Source organism: Tachypleus tridentatus, chromosome 6, assembly GCF_004210375.1.
Source record: "Tachypleus tridentatus isolate NWPU-2018 chromosome 6, ASM421037v1, whole genome shotgun sequence".
Lineage (NCBI taxonomy): Eukaryota > Metazoa > Arthropoda > Merostomata > Xiphosura > Limulidae > Tachypleus > Tachypleus tridentatus.
In genome coordinates, this window is record NC_134830.1 from 119,152,497 (window position 1) to 119,170,504 (window position 18,008).

Consider the following 18,008-nt stretch of genomic DNA (forward strand, 5'->3'; position numbering starts at 1 on the left):
GGCCGCAATCGCTTGCGTATTCTTCAACAAGTATTTTTGAAGTGAGTAGGTTGTTAGCCCACTGCACCGAGCCGTCCCTAATTTAGCAGTGTAAGACTAGAAGGAAGGCAGCTAGTCATCACTACCCACCGCCAACTCTTGGGCTACTCTTTTACCAACGAATAGTGGGATTGACCGTCACATTATACGCCCCCACGGTTGGGAGGGCGAGCATGTTTAGCGCGACGCGGGCGCGAACCCGCGACCCACCTGGCCAAACACGATTTCCGAAATACAAGTTCCTCTTTCTGAGCCATTTTGTTCTCTCTCTCTTTCACACACACACACACAAAGAGATATAATCTGAAAGCAGTAGGGTTACATATTTCATAATATTACGCCTTATAATGAGTAAAGGTTAAGTTAATAAAATAGGTATGTAATATTCGAAACGTTGTTTTGAATAAAGCAAAAGCTACACAATGGGCTTTTTGTGCTCTGCCCACCACGGGTATCGAAACCCGGTTTTTAGCGTTGTAAGTCCGCAGACATACCGCCGAGCCACTGGGGGGCAATATTCGAAACAATATGTAGCTTGGTATACGTAAAAACCCTAAATCTAAATATGATTTGTTGTATTTTGTTGTTAAATGCAAAGTTACACAATAAACTATTTATGCTGTACGGGTACGAAATCCATTTTCCATCATTCACTAAAACTGCTATAGCTCAAGCAACTGAAAATACAAAACGGTATCTTGACTAATACTATGTTTTTTTCATATTTCAACTGACCCGGCATGGCCAGGTAGTTAAGGCACTTAAATCGTAATCTGAAAGTCGCGGTTTCAAATCCTCGTCGCACCAAACATGCTCACCCTTTCAGTTGTGGGAGCCTCATAATGTACGATCAATCTCATTAGTCGTTGGCAAAGGTGTAGCCCAAGGATTGGCGGTAGATGGTGATGGCTAGCTGCCTTCACTCTAGTCTTACACTACTAAATTAGAGAGGGGTAGCGCAGACAGCCCTTGTGTAGCCTTGCGCGAAATCCAAACAACAAACAAACATATTCCAACTGACCTGCTTAATCTTAGTATTAATGGAAAAAGTCTCATCGGCATTTCATATAATGCTGGTGCAATATTTATTTTAATTCACTGATATTTTATGTAATTAAAAACGTATATTTAATATCACAAAATATATAATATCCTCATCTTTTATTGTTAATTTACTTTCTTTCACAATGTTTCAGCCTTAGACGTATTCCCAGAAAATTTTGTATTTAGTCTAACTAAATAGTGTGTTTACTGTGTCTGCCGGCCTGGCATGGCCAGATGATTAAGGCACTCGACTCGCAATCAGAATGTCGTGGTTCGAATCCCGTCCCACCAAACATTCTCGCCCTTCCAGCCGTGGGGGTGTTATAATTTTACGGTGAATCCCACTATTCGTTGGTAAAAGAGTAGCCCAAGAGTTAACGGTGGATAGGGTTAATTAGCTGCCTTCCCTCTAGTCTGATATTGCAAAATTAGGGACGGCTTTAAAAGTTTTGTTTTAAAGATATTTGTTTAGAACAATAAAATGTGTGGCATCGCCAGGTGGGTTAAGGCGTGCGACTCTTAACTAGAGGGTCGCGGGTTCGCACCAAACATGCTCGTCCTTTCAGCCGTAGGGACGTTATAAAGCGACGATCAATTCCACTATTCGTTGGTAAGAGAGTAGCCCAAAGAGTTGGCGTTGGGTGTTGATGACTAGCTGCCTTCCCTCTGGTATTACACTGCTAAATTATGGACGGCTAGCGCAGATAGTCCTCGGGTAGCTTTGCGCGAAAACGTTAAATTTCTGTTTGTTTTAGCGCATAATTACATAGCGAGCTATTTACGCTCTTTCCACCGCAATGAATCGAAATCCGTTTTTTTTTCTTGTTATAAATTCATAAACTTATTTAATGTCGACTCATAGATGAACAAAGTTTAAGTGGTATAAACCGTTTTGCTTGGTTTAATATTCAATATAAATATTCATATATCACACCAAAAATAATGTTTACTAATATCGGGAATTTCTTGTTAATGAAAAAGATACTCTTAATATTATTTATTCTTTTGTATTCATTTATCATAATCTCAGGGCATGCTTTAAAAATCAATCTGAATCGTAATGACATTCACGGCATTCCATGGTTTGCAGTATGTCATCTCTTTCCATTTTACCAGAAGTGTATTTATTTCTTCTTAACAAGTACAAGTGAGCATCGTTTTTGAATAGTTCATATAATGACCGTTATGATTGTAGTAAGTGCTCTAAAGTACTCAAAATGTCGGTGTAATATGTATTATTAATGATTACGTAAAATGTCATAAAAATAAACACAGAGTTTCAAATTTCATTTCAGTATTATAGTATTCATTCTGAATTTCTTTACATATGCAAGTTTCACGCAACACTAGAATAGAGAAAACCATAAAGTTTATTTCGTTCTAGCTCCGTATAGTTCCGAGAAATGAGGGAGACATTGCTGTAATATTGCAAAGTTATCGACAGTGGTCGTTTAGGTAGTATCAAGATGCTACCTACACTGTAATGTGAATGACCAGTCACTAGAATAGTGCTAGTCGCTTTGGGTAAATGTAACATTTCTTATAAACTAAGATTTAGCTTTAGAAAAGTCTGGCACATAATTTTGATAGAGAAGTAGTTGAAAGAATCTAGTAAAGGCAACAGTTCATCTTGATAAAAGGTACAAGACATACACACCCAGTTTTAATTATGAATAAAATTTGTTAGGTTTACCTGTATCCACCTGACCACACCAAGGAAATTTGAAAGTTTCTTTAAAACTTAAAAGCTTTTAAAAACATAATACTTGTTTTTATTGTGTTGTAATAAGTATTAATCTTACATTTCATTTTGTGACCATTCATGATTCTACGTAGAATTAAACAACTTGCATTTGTTGCGAGTTAACAAACATCACTCTTCCGGGGTGGGGGGGTATTTGCTTTGAAACATCTTTATTCAGTATATCATACAAATCATAAACATGTTTGTAAAGCATTACATCCTACTTATTGGCATATACCCTTACGCTCACCCCCTTGTTTAAATAGTGCTACAATACCGAGTTTGTGTGTGTTTTCTTATAGCAAAGCCACATCGGGCTATCTTGCTGAGCCCACAGAGGGGAATTGAACCCCTGATATAAATCTGTAGACATACCGCTATACTAATGGGTGGCACAATACTGAGTTTACTAAATATGGGACGAAGTAGCATTGCAATTATGGTGAAATTCATAATGCCAGAAAAAGAAGTCTTAATGTAAAATAATAAAAAAACCCAAGTTCTGTTAAAAGTTGTGCCTTTTTTCTTCTATTTTTTGAAGCTGTATTAATATTTGTAAGAAACTACTAATGGTGTTAGTCTTCTGAATATCATGAACAGCCATAAAAACCACAACTATCAGTCAAAATCTCATGATCAAAGTTGGCTGTATTTTATCTGTACAGTGAAATTTTTAGTAGGAAGAAAAAAATCCTTATAATGTTCAATTTCAGGTAGAAAAAGATACAAATCATTCATCTTTTGTTTATTTTAGCAGAAAGCTATACAATGGACTGTAGAAAACTGAATTTTGACAGTAAGTCCATAAACTAACCACTCATCCCACTGTAAAAAACTAATATTAGAGTTATTATCCTAGTTACAGCACATTCAAATGTGATTTAGAGCAGTGTCATTAGGATATCTGCTGTGTACACAATGGGGGAATTGAATCTGTAGATTTATCACCATCTTAAGAGACTCATTCAATGAAAACTTCTAAAGATCAAAGATCATAATACCACCTCTTTAAGTGCTTTTAATTGTTAATTAACTACTGACATTCGTTTAATGGTCAGATAAGATTTCAAATGTACTTTTTATAATAGATTAAAACAAAAAGAAATAACTGTTTATATTCTTACTTAATAACAAAATTTATATTACTACAAAAACTAATTAGAAGGCAAAAGCAACATCTACTGATATTCCTGTAAGTATTTAATGTAATCCAAAAGCACAAAATACTTACGTTGAAATATTGAGGAATTACAGTTGTTATTATTAGGCTTAACTTGTGATAATGAACCATATTTTATTTTACATTCTTAATAATGTACCTGATAAAATATATTTTTGGACTGTAGTTAGAGCTGGGAAATTAGCGAATTTGGTAAATTATTAATTGCCAGGCTAATCAATTATGTTCAACTATTCAATTATCATTAAAACCTGAATAGCTAAATTTATTGTAGAATGTAATAACTGGAAAAATAGGTTTCTGTAAGTTGTGACATTAATAAACTAAGTTGAGTAATCTTGAATTAATCAAACATAATGAGAAATCATACTTGGAGTTACTTGACCAGTTGGAATATATGAAAACATGTAATAAAATACTATAAATTTATTTTATGGTAAGTTTTAATCTGCTCCTCTGAATGTTCAGATAACAAAAAAGGAAATGTCATGAGTTATTTATAAAATGAAAATCTGAAAAAATGAGGCCTACTAGTTGAAATATAAGTATGAAATTCATTTTTTTTTTCTTTTACTGTGATAACATTTATAACAAAATTCTTATGCTTGAAATATACATGTATTATCTTTCAAGTATATTAAAAAAAAGTTTCATTTTATCATTTTGATCAAGGCACCATTTTAATGTTTACATAAAATAAAAACAAACATTGTCATTTGGCATAGTCCCATTATTACATTCAAAGGAACACAAGAGATGCTAAAAATGCAAATTAATTATGCACAAGTTAACGATGATACAAGCCCCAGTTAAAGCTACTATTATAATACCCAATACAGATTTTTTTTCTATCCCAAGAGTTAAACATTGTCATACATTTAAAGTACAAGATACATGTAATATTTGCACATACATAGAGAAATTTTTTTGATTTTTTTTCATTATTTGTTATTACAAATCTAAAATATCCCATCAATAATAAAAACTAAGAATTTATTAGCCGTCACTATTATTAAAATATAATTTGAAAGCTTAATATCTGTTTATAAATATCAATGTGGCTAGTGGTAGAAAATAATTTTAAAATGATTTTTACATAAATCTGAGCAAAAATAGAACATTTCTTGAAAAAAAATGCATATTATAATTAAGGCAGGATAAAAAACAAATCGATGAACAATCTACATATTGCATGTATGAAATCAACAGCTGTTATTTGATATGCCATGCACATTGTCCAATTCTCAGCACTGACTGTAATCTGTTTTACTTTTATAACTAACACACTATTAACATAAACCAAAGCATATTTGAAATAAATAAATTTATGAACTTAGTAATGTCCTGTAGTTTATGGCTAGAATCATATACAATATGGGGAAAAATGTTCACAAAGAAACAAATACTGATTTACAAGCAATAGTACTAAATGAAAAAAGGCAGAAAATATAATTAGGTTGGAACTCAGATTATCTATATTGTTCGTTGTGATAACAGTATTTCTTCAACTTGTTTATTTTTCATGAAATTAATTGTACCAATCAAGGCAATTGAAAAAAGGCAGAAAAATATATTTAATTAGGTTGGAACTCAGATTATCTATATTGTTCGTTGTGATAACAGTATTTCTTCAACTTGTTTATTTTTCATGAAATTAATTGTACTGAGAGCAGGAACATCATAATTAAAAAGCTTCAACTCGTTCAAAACGTTTTTTTTAATCACCCCCTACTGAATATACAAGGATTCATTTATTTTTAAACAAGTAACACCACGTGGTTTACAATATCATTAAACAAATCCATTATTCTATCACTATACTGGTGTGGTCGAATGAAGGAATGACAAAAGTTTTGAGGTTACCTCACCAATTCGCACTCATGTGAACATAAAATCATATTGATATTTAATCATTTCTTGTTTATGAAGCTTATTTTCATCAAGTTTTGGAAATTTCCACTGCATTACTAGCTTTGTTACTTACTGGTTTGGTTGTTTCCTTCTTATTATATACAAACTAATGGCTTTTTGATATGTTTTTTCGTTGTTTTTTTTTCATATTCAATTTCTTTTATACTCTTACTTTCATACCACTAGTGGATGCTAACCAATGTCCATTAATTAGCTTATTAAGGTTCTGAAGCCATTGTTTCTTGTCATGTTCATCACTTGCTTGTAACGTGTGTGACTGTCCCAAGTTCTTATCTGCAAAAGATAACCTAAACACGTGCTTGGCTGTAAACAAACAAAAGTCACCATTAGAGATTACTCAGTTTATGGAAGGCAAATGTGTGGTCAACTTCTGTTTTACAGCAACAGTTAAAATTAACAATGAAAACTTATTTCAAATGACAGGTTGTGTAAATATTAAATCAACTTAAGATATGCATGAAATTTACACTAAGAAATGATGTTTGAGAAGCAAGAGTTAAAGTTATTAAAAATATTGGATTTGTAAGTGGTTAACTTTAATTGGAAAAGTTATAGTAATTAAGAATGGTACTTTGGAGTTAGAGTAAGATTCAGCAATTTAGACTACAATGGTACATCAATTACAAAACAATGTACAATAAATTAACAATTTAAATCTATTTTTTTCAGAATTTGTAGTGCATATGGAAGAAATTTAGATAGTTTTGCAATAAAGTGACAAAAAAACCAAAAACTTTATTCTTCAAATAACAAAATAAATATTTTATTTTAGCCAATATTTTCCATTGCAATTTCATCAACAGTAAACAGTTATTATATTATTAACCTTGATGGAGCTGCAAAGGAGGATTTTTTTCTTTTAAATAATTATCTGGTGAATAAAAATTGCTTTCATTTATAATTTTCTTGCAAAAATATCAAAAAATCTTATGCAATATTTATTTTGGGAGTTTTGCTCACAAATATCAATGTTCTGAAGATTACAATCTAATTAGATCCATCTGCAACATGACAGATTTAATGGCTTGCTTTGAATATTTCATCTGCATTTTAGGCTTAAGGTTAAACCTGATATGGGAGAGTGAGGATTAAACCAAATAAACATACCCCCATCAGTAGAAGAAAAGGCAGATCTGAAGGAACCTCCCATTCTAACTTCACCATTTCTGATGTTTTCCACCACCAACTGATGAATGGGAATTGGTTCACGATATACTTGGTATCTTGTGGTATTTATTTTAGAAGTTGCCATACTACTATTGCTGCTCCATCTTGTGGCAGAACGAGTTAGTAAAACACCGGTGTCGAAAAGGAAAACGTGAAGTTTCTGTAGAAAAATAGTCTTTAATCATTTATATGATTGAATCTTAACTTCTACAGAATAAAATCATTATTGATAGATTTGAGGAACTTTCTACTAAAGGCACTAACAATTTCAGAAATATAACCTTACGTTTTAAAACAATGACTTTTCATTAAGTTTTTACAAATAAGCACAAAATCTACAGATACTTTTGGATTAGGATACATATAAGTCTGCATAAATAATGAATTGGACATTTGAAGATTGTGGCAAACCATCATAATTTTGAAACTGACAGTTAAAGTAATTTGGAACACTTTTTTGACCACTTAGCTAGGAATCTTCAGGCTCCACTTGTTTAACCCTTAAACAGCAGCTATCATAAATTAATGCTGCTTTTTACAACATTCCCATTGTTTTAGGGTTAACAAGAAAAAAAAAAAGTCAGTGTGCTGGACGATGCTGAAGGAAGTAGATGACAAACATTTTAGGGTTTGACCAGTGACTGATATGTTCTGTGGCACTGATAATCATATGGACATTTCTGTGCACTATAAGCATGTAAATGTTTCACAACACATGAAACCTAAGCCTGAAGTAATTCATTCAAAATGTGAAGTTTCAGATTAAAAAACATCAAACTGTTCTATACAGCCTAGTGACATTTAAATTATTCTGCTTATTGAAAGGTTTGCTATATGGTATGCTTGCTAAAATCACGGTGAACAGTATCAGAATAATAAATCATGTTCCAATTACCATCAGAACGAGTTTCACATTAGAATCAGATTTCTTGACGATTAAAAAAGATTTTTAATAACTTGTCCTTCATATTATTTTGTACACGAAAAACTGGTTTAATTTACAATAATTAGAGAAAGTTGAAATAAATAAAAGCTGCCAATGTAAGTGGATAAAAAAGTGAATTCCTTCAGAATGACATGAGAGAATTAACACCATTTAATTAGAACTATGTATTCAATTACATGTTATCATAACTCACATGTGGGACAACAAGTAACTGAATGCAGGTTGCTCTTACAAAATGATAAAATGTTAATCATATGTACACTTGGTTTGGGATCAATTTCTAAACATTTGACAAGACAAACCTATGTTAATTTATTCTTGAAAACTTATACCTATGTACGCAGTTGTTTCCAGGGAATGATATTCATGTGAAAACTGTTAAATAAACATTACAAAGAAGAGAATTTCTTGACGATTAAAAAAGATTTTTAATAACTTGTCCTTCATATTATTTTGTACACGAAAAACTGGTTTAATTTACAATAATTAGAGAAAGTTGAAATAAATAAAAGCTGCCAATGTCATCTAATTAGTGACGCACATGAATGGATTAATGAGATTCCCACTGTCCCTATCTACTATCTAGTGAAACCACAGCCAAGGAAACGGGCTTGGAGAAATCAAGACTAGAGGGAAGTATCAGCACTTCCCCAGAGGGAATGATGCCCATTAAAGTCCCGCAAGATTATAAAGGAAGATGGCAACACTTACTAGTGGATCTCGTAAATTTCCTTACTTAATGCTTTGTAAGGAAATGGAAAAATTCAAACAGGATGGAATTTAGGATATCATTAGACTATGGCTATGAAAGAGAAATTCCTGACCAAAAAAGCCATTGTGATAAGGCTGGGCATATTTATTGGTTTGTTTTGGAGTTTCATACAAAGCTACACGAGGGTAATCTGCACTAGCTATCCCTAATTTAGCAGTGCAAGACTAGAGGGAAGGCAGCTAGTCATCACCGCCCACCACCAACTCTTGGGCTACTCTTTTACCAACAAATTATAACCATTATAATGCCTCCAAGGCTGAAAGGGCGAGCATATTTGGTGCAACTGGGATTCAAACCCAGACTCTCAGGTTATGAGTCGAACGCCTTAAACCACCTGGCCATGCCAGGTCTATATCTTTTGGTACCACGAACAAGATGGTAGAAGAAACTGGATTGAAAACAATTCCATGTAAATTCGTTAATGCAACTTCAAAGGATGTGTGTAACTTTGTTGTAACGTGATCTTTCAGTCGACGTTAATAGATGACAGAGATAAATAGCTTGTAAGGATGAATGGCTTAACAAACTGCCCTTAAACTCCATTGCAGCAGCTCACAGTGTTCAGCAATAGTACATAATTCTGGATATTAAACTGTTTACTACTGACAATGAGTAGCATTAACCACTCTTCTTATAGTCTGCAAATAATTATTAGTATGTAATCAACATACATCCTTAAAGTTACATCTGACAGAATAAAATACTAACTGTTCCCCTGTTATTCTTCAAGATTCCAGAACACAACAGACTCTTGGCTTTCTGGATGAGTGGATCTCTCTGAAAGAAAACTATTTGAGTAAATGAAATGAATGAGACAAGTGCATTTTACTTAATTTCACTGCTATATAAAAATCATAAATAGAAGTCAAACCCATAACATTTTAAAAACCAATACGTCCTTCCAGTCAACAATCACAAATTTTAAAAGAAAATACCTTGTCTGATACCTTGTCAGACCACAAAAGCAAGAATTAAAATTTAAGTTTATTACATTTCTTTCTACGTTTGAGTAATAATGACCATACTCATAAGTTTATAAAGTTGCTAAATGCCTTTCTATGATTTAATAAAAATGTCTATTTATAAATATAAAAAGTAGATGTATTTTTGAACAATTTTACCACCATTAGATTACAGCACTTGGACATCACACATACCTTTCAAAAGTTCAGGTTTATAGAACGTTCCTTAAAATTTCACTTCTCACAGAAAATTAATTACATGAATAGCAATTCTAGCTTATTTAATATTTTGTTGAAACATTAGCACATCTTAAAATTCAGAAAAATCCATTATTAATTTAGAACTGTTGACATTATGGTGAAAAGAAGTTGATTATTATTAAAAAAAAAAAGGATATTTCATTAATTTTAAACTTTTAGGTGCCATTTATAAATTAAGTAGGATTTTTATCCCAAAGTCACCATAACGTGAGAAATTCTTTTAAATATACACAAACTTTCATGTAATAAAATATATTTAATTACTTCCTACCTGTCTTTCATCCAAAAAATCCAGCTTAGTTGTGATAAATTGACAATTAGCTTCTCCTGTTTTCCTGTCAACCAACTCGATAATATTGTTAATTTGTTTTATCTAAATAAATAAATAAAAAGGAGCAAAATTGTATCAACAAGGCTAAACCAAAAGTTATGGGCCGAAATAAGTGTCAAGTTATGTAATTTTATACAAGAACACAAAACAAATACCAACTAATTTATTCTGTTCAAAAACCAATAAATTATTATTCCATTTTGAGAATCTTCACAAGAAAACTTGTTCAAAATACATTTTAAACATATACAGAGTAGTAACCTTATACATGTAAATAAAGTACTGTTGGAAACTGTTTATAAATTTTTATTAGGAACTGTAATAAAGCCTTTATATCTAATCTAGTAAAAACCTTGATTTTCAGAAAGTGTATGCAATTCTTCACACCACTATCTTATTTTAACCAGAATTCACTTGGCTATAGCATTAACTGAAATTTTACCTTAATCAGTTGTTTATGAGACATCAAGGATCATGGTGTGCATGTTAGTATAGCACAATATAACCGATTATTATTAGTCACAATTTTCATGTTAAAGTATCATACATAGTACACGTAATGCAAGGTAACATAGCAATTGCTTTCTGTTAAATAGAATGCTAAATCATCTAATAATAAACTGAATAGCACAACTTAATGCTGTAAACCATTGGTCACTGGTTCTCTTGACAGTGGGCACATGCACCAGTTTTTAGTACTAAAAGGGAGTTATTAAATACTGTTATGTCCTTAATCATGTGGAACATACTTACAACGTCTGGTAAGTACTCTCTGTCTTCATGACTTTGGGGTGTCTAAAATAGAGAAATAATCCTATTTAAATAATATTTAACACAAAACAAAGATATGTTTTCATTACATCATTGAATACTAATTCATAAAACTTGAATGTTAAGTTCTCTACTGTACAATAAACATTTCTACTAAATTGATTATGTAATTAAGCTATTTACTAATTTAGTCTATTATAAATTGATAAATTATTTGAAAAATCAAACACCAGATCTTTTCGAAGGGAAGCTATATATTTAATACAACTTGCATTATTGTACTAAGAAAAGACAGATCTTAAAAACAGTCATTAGTAAGGACTGTTGTATCTAATGTGACTTAATACATTTGCAGGAAGCAGACAAAAAGTGGCTCCTTTCAAAAATGTTAATTTGTTATATCTTTCATTAGATAAGAGAAAAATATGTGAAACTATGTTTTTAGAATGCACTCAACAAGATCTATTCAAATATGATCTCAATTCCTAATTTCAACACTGTATTTCATCAGTTCCTGAACTTTCCACGATTTTAGTTGCATTTTCTCACAAAAAGTGTTGTACACTTGCTGTAGTTTCTTAGATCTTCTTACTTAAAAGTAGCCTACAAAATGGTAAAACAAGTTTTTCTGCAATAATCAAATGTAAAAAATGAAACTCAAAATAACACAAACCAGTTTCACAAGTTAATATTTAGTTAGTATTCCATTGGATTTCAGTACTGCTTCACATTCACGTGGCATGCTTTCAGCGAGTCTGTGCAGATATTCCTTAGTAATCGACTGCCACCCTTCTTTGAATATTTTAAAAAATTCATTTTCCGTATCTGACTTGCAATCTTTTGTTAATCGGTTTAACTCAGCCCATAAATTTTCAATCACATTAATACTGGATGATTCACCCAGACATCCCATAACAACAATTCTTATATCTGTATCTCAGAATAGCTGGTATGGGCATTAACACTTTTATTAATAAGCAGAAAACAACGTTTTGACCTTCCTAAGTCATCTTTGTTAACCTGAATATGACCTAGGAAGGTCAAAACGTTGTTCTCTGCTAATTAATAAAAGTGTTAATACCCATACCAGCCATTCTGAGATACATTTTTTGTTTCAAGTGGGTTTCTCATCATTAAGAATTCTCTTATTTCTATGATATCTTTTAATGACTTCACAACTGCAGGGAAACTTATTTGATCATTTTTTTAGGCTAATTGGAATAAGAAGGTATAAGAAACTATAGCAGGTGCACGACACTGTTCATGAGAAAATGTAACTAAGAACACAAAAAGTTCAGGTATGACAAATGCTAGTGTTAAAATTAGTATTTGAGACCATATTTGAACAGATCTTGCTAAGTGCATTATAAAAACAATGTTTTACATATTTCTCCATTATCTAATAAAAGAGATAAATTAATAACATTTTCAAGGGGGGACACTTTTTTCCACCTCCTTGTATGGTACAACACAAAAGGGGGGGAGAGAAAACATTAGTGCTAACTTTCTAGCATCTGGAAAATTATATAACCTTAAATTTATCTTATCCATAAATTTATGAAACAAATGATCTAGATTAAACCTTGTTACCTCATTGTTTTAATGAAATTCTGATATACATCTTTACTATGGACATTTCAGAATTTCCTCAAATTCCACTATCAGCATTTATATGTAAAAACAAAAAAATGTTTATAATATTTGAACTACAAAAAAACATCAGCATTGAGTAAGTTTTTATATGGAATTGGAAGTTTAAAAAGAACAGATTTAAACAGTAACACTGATGTAATGTATGACAAAAGAAATATTACAAAATATCCATAATAAAGATGTTTTTTGGCATTAAAAAGTTTTATATTTACTACAAAACTTAGTTTTCCACCTGATGAATCAGTTACAAAGACTGATATCATGCCAAAAAACAACAATCGTTCACTAATTTATTTCTAAAAAAATAGAAAGTATTAAATTTATTCAAATGTGTTGTTATTAAGAAGTAAAGCACAGATCAGGTGTATTTTAAGAGTACTAAAAATTAAAATTTAATAAATGGTACATTTTAATTTAAGTACAAGTTAAAAAAGTAACCCTTACATGTTTAAGTATAGCTTTTAATAACAATGGGTATTTCACCAGACGAGTCCTAGGGACATCTGTATGTGGAAAAAAAAAATCAATATTAGAAAAAAACAAACAAAAAAAAACAAGTTATACTGACTGACTATTTTAAATAATGCCATCAAATGTAACCGACAAGTGACAAATAAATTAAGTCATGGTTTTATAATATAATAATATTAACTTGAAAATACACTAGTTTTGTTAACTAAACACATTAAAACAAGGTTTACATCAAACACAAATTTTTGAAGACAAACCTTCAATTCAAAATAAGTTGCTTATTCATCAAAATGAGAATGATATTGTAAATAACTTTAAAATAGATCATTCCAATATAACAAGCCCATGACACTTTTTTTATTTGATGGCAAAATAGTCTTATACACTCATCTGCAGATATTGATACGAGTGTAGGGTTAACTAGCAGATATCATTAAAAACATGTATATATCATGGCGTGCCATAAATAATATCCAAACATTTAATACAGAAATACATCATTATTTCTGTCTTTGTAGAAGGCTTTAATGACTAAAATATGTAGTAGGACGTGTATAAAAATATTCAGACAAATAAAAGAAACTAACACACCACCACTTTTTCAGATCATTAATCAAATAAACCCTTACGAAGATGGATGTGTCTGAGGAGAACATTAGGTACATAATGCATTACAAGTTTAGAAAAGGCAACAGTACAATAGAAACTACATAAAACATTCAAGGTGTTTATGATGCAGAGTCTCTCAATGAAAGAAAATGTTGAAGGTGGTTTCAGAAGTTCAGATCAGGTGACTACAGCTTAAGTGATGTGCCACTTCAGGTCATCCTGTTGAGTTTAATGATGACTTGCTGCTGGCTGCACTTGCTGTTACAGTTAAACTAGCACAGAAGCCTAATTCAACCTATTCAACAGTTATCTGTAACAGCTTGGAAAGGCATCAAAACTTGAAAAATGAGTCCCCAGGTAAAGTGACTAAAGCACAGCCCAAAATGGACATCTACCCTAAGAAAGTCTTGAGTGTTTGGTGGGATATTGTTGGTGTGATTCATTTTAAGTTGCTGCCACTCAAAGTAAAGATTACATCAGACTTCTATTGTCAACAGTTAGAGCGCTTGAATGTTGCACTGAAAGAAAAGAGGCCTACTTTGACCAATTGTAAAGGTGTTGTGTCACACCAGGATAATGCATGGTCCCATACAGCAAGTATCATATCTACAAAGATTGAAGAGCTAGACTGGGAAAAACTTCCACATCCTCCTTATTCTCCAGACCTTGCCCCATCTGATTACCATCTGTTCTGTAGTTTACAGAATTATCTTGATGGAAAAGAACACATGAAGATGTCAAAACTACCATCTCTACATTCTTTTTCTCCAAACCCCAAGAATTTTATAGAAGTGGCATTCAAAAGCTCGTGAATTGTTGGCAGGAAATAATTAATAATAATGGTACATACATTATTGATTAAATAATATTAAAAGCATTTGAAATCCTTTCTCTTTTTTCTGAACCTAAAATTGGACCTTACTTAAAGGATGACCTGATAAAAGGATTAGCTTGATCACCAGTTCACTCACACATCCTTAATCACCAGTTCACATATACTTGCACATAAAAAGTTCAAACTAAGGCTGATTACCAAGAAAGTTCCACAGGTCAAGTTTCCTGCTGAATGGTGATTCTAAGCATCTTTGTAAAAAGTCATCAAATCTACAATCATGGGCCTTCTTCTCCTCCAGAAGAGCTTTGGCATAGATCTGGTTTGAGCAGTAAGACACATATGCTTCCAATCCAGGATACTAAACAAAGAAAAGTACAAATACTTGTCCATTTGTAAGCTGGGTCCATAAGTTTAATCTATCTTTCAGATTTTTAATATCTTGTAACCACATACACATACAGAAAGAACAATTGATAACAAAAAAAAACTGTGATTTAACAAATGAATAATTTTATATTTCATTTCTAACATTTTGCTTTCCACTTTCAATGATTCAGACCCATTATTTTTCAGCACACTGCAATATCATAAGGTCTGGTGAATTTTGTCCAAAAAAACATATGGGAACATTAAACCATTACTCTCTGACATAAGATACTGTAGTATCATATTGTTGAATGAAGACTGCTCCACAAACCATGTAAAGTCGTTACCCTTTGAACTAGGACATTACAATATTATAAATACTGATAAATGTTGTTCACAAAGTAAAATAGGGACATGAAGCCATTAAACTTTGGTCTAGTACACTGTACTACCATAATAACTGGTAATGTTTGTTTGAGAAGCCATGTAAACACAAGCCATTAACCTTGGACAGAATTTCCCTCACTGTTTCTTAAACTTTGTGTCAGCTAAGAAAGGAAGAACTAATTACAAGTGGGCAGTTAACACCACTGGGAGAGAAGTACTCACTGGTTTCATATGAAAAAAGTACAAAAACTGTTTTATATTTATAGCAACTTGAAAACATACTCTAAGGATTCCGACAGATATTTAATGAACCTCGGTCCAATTACTCATTTAAAACTTCTTTTAGATTTTGCTCAATTGATAATTCAAATGTAATAAAAATGTAGATTAGGTAAAGTCAGTGGTGGTTTATTTCCAAATACATTTAACTACTGCAGTAAATATTTAACATTTACTAGCTGGCATCAGTAGTTATGTCACAAATGAAAGTTGTAACTGTGGAAATACTGGCAGCTTCATTATTAAATATTTACTTTTTTTTCATGAATAAAAATATGAAAAATTGGAAGTTGTTAGTACCCACTGAATTTCTGAAAGACAATGTTGAAACAGTATTTTAAACCACATAAATCAACAAAAATACACTACCAATATGCGTTTGTTAAAAGTTTATAAATCAAACTGATAACACTATAAAAAAACACTGATGTTTATTTTTTGTTTGTTTGTTGTTAAGCACAAATCTACACATCATGATATTTGCACTGTGCTCACCATGGGTATCAAAACCCAATTATGACATTACAATTCCAAAGACTTATTCCTGAACCTTAGGAGGCATTGAGACTTTTTTCTTGTTACAGCTTAAATGTTTTGTTTTATCCACTGATCAAGAAGAAACAAGTATGTTATATACACAAAGAATTTCCAGTTAACCGAAGTCTGTTTGATTATGTCACAACCTCCTTCACCATTGTTGGACTTTAACAACAGCTATGTACTCGACATTAAAAAATGAAATAAAATAAATGGCTTTTCTCAGGATGAAAATGGCTTGGAGAATAAAGTATACATTGTATTTACCTTCAGACTACTCAACACTTCAAATTTACAGATACGTTCAACATATATTATCTCTTGAAAACGTGTACAAAATTTTCACAATAAAGAAATAATCTTAAATAAATTTGTACACAAGCACAGTTGGTTGGTTGATTTAGTGTTTTATGGCACAAAGCAGCTAAGCTATCTGCACCAAACATCCAGTAAAAAGTTAAAGTAAATTTAATAAAATTCATAAAAGAAAATTAAGGTAAACAAAACAAAGTTTATATCTAGTCTATAATGTTAAGAGAAAAACTATAGTGATACAAGTTGTAAAGGACTCTCTGTAGCATAACTGTAATTATCATAACTCACCAGGAAGACTAACAGGTAAGTACAAAAACCACTGTCAGTCACGTGAAGTTGGCCTTTCCAGTCCTGGTTCCGAGTTATTTGACTTCATGGCCATTTTCAAAAAGTAATAAAAGTTTTAAAAGACTTGCAGCAAAATTTTAATAACTTGCCAGAATGACTAATGGGTAGTTCAAACAACAGTGTTAGTCACATGAAGTTGGCCTTTCCAGTCCTGGTTTCAAGTTATTTGATGTTACAGCCATTTTCTAATTTCAAATCGAACTAGATGGACTGTGATCCTTAAAAGGGAATCAGAGTAAACAAGATCTAATGTATAAATTAAAAAACTTAAATAGTATTAAAAAGATTAATGGCCTTTAAAAAACTAAAAATATTTCCAAGGTGGGCAGTATCACCATCACCAATGACACTGTCTAGCGTGATGAATAAACTTTGGGACAGAACATGTTTAAAATGGTGCCTTCGTTAAGAGTCAGATAAAAGAAAATAATGAGTTAAAAAACTGTGACCAATGTGTAGTCTTGTTAGAATAACTTCCTCTTTCCGATCCTTATGGAAGCAAGACGGCCAAAGTCCAATATAGGGTTTTATTTGGAAAAGCTTGTTTCCGCATTGCTCACTCTAAGTCGACTGCCAGCTGGCACGGAGACAAGCCTTGAATACAGGACAATAGTCCATGTATGGAACCAGGCACAGCAGTGATAGTGCCAGAGCAGATAGATTTATCTGCAGTGTTGGTGAGCTCATTACCGCAAATACCAACAATGCCCCGATATCCATAAAAACTGGATAGAAGTAGATGTTAAAGAGAAATGGGCCAGATGGTTTTGAATATCAGCAAGAACAGGGTGTGAACTAAAGTGAACTGATTCCAGGGCCAGTAGAGAACTAAGCAAATCAGTTTAAACAGTTCAGTTTGAGTACTGCTTAGCTTCTATATGATCCAAGACAAGAGAAATAGCATACACTACAGCAGTGAACACAGAAGCTGTAGAGGGGATTTTGCACACAACCACTGAACCGCAACAAACCATGGCAGAGTCCACACAGTCACCTGATTTTGAACTATCTGTACAAATAGGAATGGAAGGATGGTTCGAAAGATGTTCAGCAAATAAC

General features: G+C 32.1%; 1 protein-coding gene across 6 annotated transcripts in view; it reads right to left on the reverse strand.

Moving 5' to 3' along the window:
- Positions 1-4,551: 4,551 nt before the first annotated feature.
- LOC143253436 (neuroepithelial cell-transforming gene 1 protein-like) overlaps positions 4,552-18,008 on the reverse strand; it is a 31,744-nt gene continuing 18,287 nt past the window's right edge. For all 6 annotated transcript variants that reach the window (XM_076507316.1, XM_076507317.1, XM_076507312.1 and 3 more), the window contains 7 exons: positions 14,916-15,075; positions 13,247-13,305; positions 11,132-11,173; positions 10,319-10,420; positions 9,533-9,601; positions 7,047-7,266; positions 4,552-6,242 (listed from right to left, as the gene is read on the reverse strand). In XM_076507316.1, coding sequence (XP_076363431.1) covers positions 6,079-6,242; positions 7,047-7,266; positions 9,533-9,601; positions 10,319-10,420; positions 11,132-11,173; positions 13,247-13,305; positions 14,916-15,075 — 816 coding nt within the window. In that variant the 3' untranslated portion in view covers positions 4,552-6,078. The remainder of the gene's footprint in view (positions 6,243-7,046; positions 7,267-9,532; positions 9,602-10,318; positions 10,421-11,131; positions 11,174-13,246; positions 13,306-14,915; positions 15,076-18,008) is intronic.